The sequence below is a fragment of the Phyllostomus hastatus genome, unplaced genomic scaffold (assembly GCF_019186645.2).
Source record: "Phyllostomus hastatus isolate PE091 unplaced genomic scaffold, TTU_PhHast_1.1 phas_contig_65, whole genome shotgun sequence".
In the NCBI taxonomy this organism is placed as follows: domain Eukaryota; kingdom Metazoa; phylum Chordata; class Mammalia; order Chiroptera; family Phyllostomidae; genus Phyllostomus; species Phyllostomus hastatus.
The window spans coordinates 14,855,463-14,863,368 of NW_025333932.1; the positions used below are offsets into that span (position 1 = coordinate 14,855,463).

At 34.4% G+C, this 7,906-nt stretch overlaps 1 protein-coding gene across 1 annotated transcript in view; it reads left to right on the forward strand.

Annotated features, from left to right (window-relative positions):
• The window catches only part of CNBD1 (cyclic nucleotide binding domain containing 1), a gene marked incomplete at its 3' end in the record, with an annotated part of 300,702 nt that extends 293,698 nt beyond the window's left edge, over nt 1-7,004 (forward strand). The window contains exons 10-11 of the mRNA XM_045849435.1: nt 5,411-5,520; nt 6,854-7,004. Coding sequence (XP_045705391.1) covers nt 5,411-5,520; nt 6,854-7,004 — 261 coding nt within the window. The remainder of the gene's footprint in view (nt 1-5,410; nt 5,521-6,853) is intronic.
• Between the last annotated feature and the right edge of the window lie 902 nt (nt 7,005-7,906).

The window sequence follows — 7,906 nt, forward strand, 5'->3', positions numbered from 1 at the left end:
GTTTAGTTTACTCTTTGATGGAAATTGGAATTTATTATTGAGATTTTGCATTCATTTTACAAATGTATATTGAGTGTCTACTATGCGGATATATGAGTGAACAAAAGATAATTTTTTTTCTCAATGGAGCTAAAGAGTATAATAGACAATAAGCACAAAGAATAAATCAGTAAAGTGGTATGTTAGTCACAAAACCATGGAAAAGAGCAGAGTGGGGTGACAGCCTGGAACATCAGGTTAAACTGTAGGGTGAAGTGGGAAGTCAGGGTTGAGCTCATTGAGAAGACATGTGAGACAGTGGAGATGAGGGTATGGCTTACGGGGTCTTGGGTCTGGGAGTCCAGTCTGGATGAACCTACCTCTCCCTTGACCTGTGAAGGGTTTGAGTCCCAAAATTTATCCAGCTTGGGCACTAGGAGATGGAGAGGGAAGTGTGGGGGGAATGAGGAGAAGAGAGAAGAACTACCAGATCTAATACCAAGTCAACCCTTCTTCATCTGCCCTGTTGTGCAGTGAGTCATTCATTGCCATTTTCTGTGAAATAACCTTATAAATGTATTATTTTGGTAAGTTCTTGGAATAATTTCTGAGGCATGTTGAAAATTTAAAATTTCATCCATCTCTCTCTGGATTTCCTCTATCAATAATCGATTTGCATGTAACTTTTTTCTTCAAATCAAAGATTTACGAGATTAGAGAAATGTTCATTTAGATTTTTACTTCTCATGCAATGTAACAGTTACTTACTATACATGAGGGTTTTACATGTAGTGTACATTATGAAAATGACATATTTCAATGTGCCATGAATTGAAAATTAAACAATCAATGATCAGTTCTTCTGATATGCATTTCTATTTAGGATTTCTCTATTTAGCCATATAGATGTCTGCACATAAATGCTCATTCCTTCTTTTTTCTTTTCCTCACCCAAAGACATTTTTCCATTGCTTTTAGAGAGGGAGGAAGGGGGAGAGAGAGAAACATTAATGTGTGAGAGAGGTATAGATCAGTGGCCCCCCACATGCAACCAGCCAGGGAATCATTGCTGAGGACCACAAGTTGGACACCCCTGTTAGGTTTTAGAACATGAGTCTGAGTTTCAACAAGGCTCTTTAAAACCTAATTTTAAATACAAATAAACTTTATCTCCTGAACATTAATGAATATGACCTTTAAATAATAATGCATAAAATTTCATCTATATAGTTAATGACTAAATCTGTTCAATTAAAATTGTGTTATAATCCTTTGGATATTTCTATGTTGTCTGTCACTTTCTATGTTACCTAGAGGAAAGGGTGAGGAGTTTACAACATTTATCTTGACATCTTTGGCAGTTGTTGGGAATGGGAAAGAGGACCAGAGGCTGAATCAGTAAAACTAGAAAACACAATGAGGGGACATTAAGTCTGTCACAAGCAATAGGTATGACTTTTTTCTAAGCAACAATACTATTTAAAATTTCTGAAAATGGAGACAACTGTACTTGAACAACAATATAAAAAGGGCGAAAAAAACACCTTATCTTTTCTCAGTGCTCCTTACAATGTAGTCTAATAAGATTTGGAATTTATTAACAAGTAAAATAAATGTCTAGAAACTTTATTTCCTAAAAATAAAAAGTAAATAAAATAAAATTTCTCATTTAAGTGTGGAAAAACACAAGTTTGTCATTAAACTTGACTGATTAGATGAAAAGAGTTCCAATGCATTGTCTTCATTAAGATTGTTAGGAAGAATCAATCATTCTTAGAAAGACATGGTTTCATTAGATTCCTCTTATAGCTGAGTTCATATGGTATTTGTCTTTTACCACCTACCCTATTTCACTTAGCATAATGCTCTCCAGTTCCATCCATGATGTCACAATAAATAGGAGTTCATTCTTTCTTTCTGTTGTGTCCATTGTATAAATGTAGTATAGTTTTTTGATCCAATAAACTCCTGATGGGCACTTAGGCTATTTATATTAGCCAGCCTACTTGGCTATTGTAAATAGTGTTGCTATGAACATAAGAGTGCATATGTTCTTTTTCATTAGTGTTTCGAGATCCTTAGGGCATATTTTCAGTAGTGGAATCACTGGGTCAAAAGACGGACCTATTATTAATTTTTTGAGGAAATTCCATACTGTTTTCCACAGTGGCTGCACCAGTCTGCGTTCACACCAGCAGTGCACTAGGATTCCCTTTTCTCCGCATCCTCACTAGCATTTGTTGTTAGCAGATTTATTGATGTTGGCCATTCTGGCAGGTGCAGGGTGATATCTCATTGTGGTTTTAATCTGCATCTCTCTGATGGTTAGTGATGTTGAGCATCTTTTCATATGTCTATGGGCTCACCTATAACAGAAATATGATGAACAAAATAAACTAATGAACAAAATAGAACCACAAGCATCGAAATATGGAACAAACTGAAAGTGACCAGAGGGGAGGTGGGGGAGGGTAATTGTGGAAATAAGGGGAAGGGACTAGGCAAAGAACATGTATGAATGACCTACAGACATAGACAGTAGTGTGGGAATTGACTGTGGGAGCAAGATTGGAATAGGCAGAGGAGGGAAAATGGGGAGAAATTAGACAAGTATAATAGAATAAGAGTAAAAATGATTTAATTTTAAAAAATGACATTGCTTCATCATAGGTTTGGTTGCAGTGGGTCAGCTTTGTTGTTGTAGTCTGTCCTTCAACACAAGGTCTCTTCCTCCTTGATGTTATGGGTGCTTCCCTGTGGTCCATAGAGGGCTTAGCTTTCAGGAAAGACTTAGAGCAGTGCAGCCCAGGCATTAAGAAGAAAGGTTTCATTAGTGTATAAGTGCATCCTTTCTTACCTGGTACATTGCCAGTATGCTCCATGCCTTGTTATTTCCAATTGATTTCTTGACTGACTAAAAGAAGAAAAGCAGTCTCTACTGTCATACCACCTTTTGGAGGATCACTCTTTACTTTTATGAATCAATGTATGAGAAACTTTCACTTCTCTGTACAATTTATACAATTCTACAGATGTAGTGTACTTTGATACCTTAAGATAACTTTGTAATATCATTGTTTGGCTCTAAGAATCATAGTATAAGACATTATAAGTGTTACCACAATAATTTATTTAAGCAAAATGAACAATTGCTGATAGTAGCATAACCTTTTAATTTTTCTATTTTAAACTTGGATCTCTGAATATTATATGAGTAAAGGGAGATTACATATTCTCATATACATGTCAACAAAAGTACTGAAATGACACTTGATTTATCTTAAAGTATTTTTCCATTGCATGTTGGTGATTATTTTAATTTTTTTGGCTTATGGTTACCTTGTTCTTTAGTTACCTTGTTCTTTAACTATAATTTTAAAAGAGCTATGTTATTCTTAAGCTTATTATTTTAATAACATCAATAGTTTTTCTTGTGTTATATATAACTCATTTTTTAGTTCTTAGTACACTTTCCTTCATTTTCCTTTGCATAGCCTTCACTTTTTCCTCCATTTTGTAACCATACTCAACCATTTCTGTGAGCATCCTGATTACTAGTGTTTTGAACTGGGCCTCTGATAGACTGGTTATCTCTTCATTGCTTGGTTCTATTTTTGGAGCTTTGACTGTTCTTTCATTTGGGCCAGGGCAATATATATACATATACATATATATTTGTCTCAGCATGCCAGTTACATAGTAAGAAGTGAAACCTTAGGTATTCACCAGTTCAGGGCAACCCACTTCACTGAGTTATGGTGCTGTGTGTGGTGGAGTGGTCTGAGAGGAAACAGTGCCTCTTGGTCATCTCTTGTCTGGCTTTCAGTCACTTCCTCTGCTATCCACAATCAAATTGGGCCCTTCTGCTGCTGATTCCTAGGTGGGTGGTTAGGTTCTAGTATCCTGTAGGTCTCTCCAATGAACTCTCCTGCAAGGATGAGAGTTTATCCTTCTGCCACAATCCCCACAGATTTTTTCAGTCAGAGGTTTTGAGGCTTTATTTCTCTTCACTAGAATCCTGGGTTGAGCAATCTGTCTCACTCCTCAGTTGTTCCTCCAAGTTCATGTGCATGGAAATGTGGGGCTTCCCTTTCTGTCAGTTGCTGTCTTGCCTGCCCTGGTCCTCCAGTGCCACCTTGCCAGGAGTCCTCTCCACTCAGGGTGTCCATTTCTGCCCCACCTACCAGTCTGGATGAATGTTTCTTCTTTAACTCCTTAGTTGTCAGACTTTCCACACAATCTGATTTCCTGTCAGTACTGGTTATTTTTGTTTGTTTGTTTTTAAATTTGTTGTTGTCTTTCTTTTGGTTGTGGGAGGAGGCAAAGTGTATCTACACTATGCCTCCATCTTGGCCAAAAATCTCTATTTATAATTTTAATGGGCTAATTACCAAGGATTTAGAATATTTTCTTTCTTTTTTTGTTGTTGTTGTTCAAGTACAGTTGTCTACATTTTCACCCCATCACACCCCCCTGCCCCAATCATCCCCACCTCTCACCCTCTAAACTACTCCCTTGGTTTTGTCCATGTGTCCTTTATATGTGTTCCTTGATGGCCCTTCCCCTATTATCCCTCTCTCCTCTCTGACTACTGTCAGTTCGTTTTTTTATTTCCATGTCTCTGGTTGCATTTCACTTGCTTGTTTTGTTTTGTTTATTAGGTTCCAGTTGCTTTTTAATATGTACATTGATAGGTATAAAGGTGTTACCCAGTTCATCTTCAAGTATTTCTTGGACTTAGGGTTCCTTCACAAATTTGATAAAAAACTAATGATATTAACAGCATGATTTATTATTTAACACTAGGTGCCAGGCATCACGTTAAGTACTTTATATGCACTTAATTACCTCATGTTGAGTATAGAACAGGACTCAGTTTTGTCATTTTCAAGGTGAAAAACCTGAAGCTAAGAGAATTAATATAATTTATATAGTTCCACACTGGAAGTTGCAGAGTAGGGTTTTAAACCAGTCTAATGTGGTCTCACAGACATTGCTGTAAACCCTGGTGTAATTAGTAGAGTGCTAGGGTGGGTTTGTTGTCAGGTTGTGGGTACTGTCAAATATTCAGGGAATTTTTGAGACAGTTGTTAAACCATTGGCAGTTTGAAATTAGTCGTGGTAGGAATATTTATACCATGAAGGTTGACAAATGATACAAATAAGAGCTTGCCCTAGACACCTCTTCATCTCCTCCACCAGATTACTGCCCATCACTGCTTCTACTGAGAAAGTCTCATCACACTTATTTCTATAAATAGATCATATGTAGACTTCTATCATATGCTAAGGACTGCCTATAAACTGGAATCCATTCAGAAATTTACCATTTATAATCAATGAATGAATGCCATTTTCTTGTCATAATATCTAAAATAATTTCCTATAGAGAAGAATGTGTAAAATAACAAATTATCTCTCTTGTTTTCAGTGATAGTGGAAAGTGGAAACATAATTTCTTTTGTGGCTTATATTAATTCTGGACATTGTAACATTTATAGAAATATTGTAGGACTTGTGAAACTACAGTCAAAAAAAGTGGTAAGTTTTAAACTTATGTATTCTCTTTAATCCATTAATCTTCTCTAATGAATAAAAGATGTTGAATATCTTTTCATGTGCTTTTTTGGACATTTATAGTTTGTTTGTCTTATTACATGAAATTTATAATCATTGTTGACAATTTTTTTGTTGGATTCTTTTGTCCCTATTACTCAGTTGTAAGATACCAGAATGTAAGGTATGTTGTAAGATATATTGAATTGTGACCAATATACCAGTGACCAATGTGCCTAATACCCAATCAGCACATTAAAAGATGCTTAACATCTGTATTCATCAGACAAATGCTAGTTAAATCCAAAACAAGATATCACTATAAGCATATCAGATTGGCTAAAATACACTTAACATATAACCCAGGAATTTTACCCTAGATGTTTACTCAATAGAAATGAAATTATATGCCTTCAAAGAATCCTACATGAATCTTCATAAACCAAAAATTGTAAGTAATCCAAATGTCCATCAACAATTGAATAAACAGTAATATTGTAGTGTGTTCTGCCATACTAGCATAGTGTGATAATGGAATGCCACATCTCAATGAAAAGAAATAATGATGCTTTCAAGAATACGGGTGTCTCAACACATTAGATTGGGCAAAAATATCAAAACTGAAAGAGTACATGCTATGTGATGCCCATTTTATGAAGTTCTAGAAGAGGCAAAACAGTAATTAATGCATAATGATATAAAAGTTAGAACTAAGCCTACTTAGTCAGGCAATCTTCAATTAATTCAATTTATTAAGCAAACTTAACTGAATTCTGCTGCACTAATGATAGTCAGTTTAAAGATTTGCTGTTTATAAAAAAATGTCAAATCTTCAAGTTAGATACTGGATTTTGACCTCTTTTTAGAGTTCCTATCATGGCCCTGTTCTGAGGGCTACACTATTTTTTCTTGTTTCGCTCATTCTTTTTTAAATCTTACTGTTTACCAATTTATTCCTGTGTCAATGAAAATATACTAACCTAAGCTCATGGAAATGGCATCCTAGAGCTTTAAAAATAGAATAAGCTAAATATTTTCATAACATCTTGGCAGATTAAAAAATTTTATTTGCATAGCACTAAATGACAGTGCTTTCAATTATGTTAGGCATGTTGAAGTTGTCTTTCAAGTTGCTACTGTTCTAGTATAATTTAAATATATATGTAAGTAAATGTTTTCTCTGGTTTCCACAAAATTGAAATTTATTTTAAATACCACACACCAAAATGATCTATGAACAGCATTTCTGATAGAAATAATATTTATTCATGGTATGGAAGTGGTTTAATTAAACACCAATTATCTATGTTTCTTACAGAAAAAAATTAAAAAACTGGTTTATATGGGTCAACTGAAGAAGCAGGAGTCCTTTGGTGAGATCAGTGTTCTTCTTCAGGATCCTTTCCCATGCACAGTAATCACTGGAGATGAGGTTGAAATGGCAGTCATTGAAGATAAGGACCTATTTGGTAGATATAGAAATATATTTTTATTTTAAGTTATACTATTTTATTTGTTGAGTTTTTGACAAGAGTGAACATATTTCACAGAAATTGGGACACTAAAGTAAGTATAGGTGTAGGTATTTATGTTATTTACAGAGACAACATATGCTACTTTAGAATATATTAGAAACATTTCAACAGACTAATTTGAAATTACTAAAACATCTCTAATTTCCAAGTTACCACATCTATGTTTCTGGTTCAAATCAAGTGTGTACTATCTGCCAGTGTACAGTCCAGATCAAGTGTATATGAAGATCTAGACTATATATAGACTGTATATAGCTTGTTTTTAAGCCCTCATCTGAAATTTTATAACTCTAGTACTATTAAAAGAACAATCATGCAACTACCTGTTTTTGGCCATCAAACATTGTAAATACACAGGTGGAATATGCAATTTAGTATAAAGCATGAATGAGCAAGGGTTAGTAAGTCCAAACATAATTGATTAATAAAGGAAAGTATAACTTTATGTACAATAAAACTAAAACTTTAAACATTGATTAAGGGATAAATAAAAGAGGAGAAACAACTAGAAATTAACATGGGTGGGATATTTGCTTTAAATAAACTCAATTAAAAAGATTTCCATGATTGTCCATATATGACTTGACTGAATCCCCTTATCTTGAATTTCAAGTATTTATTGTGTGTCTCTTAGAGAGTATGTGCCTTTGAGCTGCTTAACTGTTGTTTGGCTTAGCTTTACATTCATGTATTTATTTACAGAAGTTATAAATTTGAAATAACTTTGATTAATTTTCTTTCTTTCTGTGACATTCACATACAACTCACCCCCTCAAAGTAAATATCAATTAAAGTAATTACTAACCACCAATTAACATTACAATGTTCTTACTTGA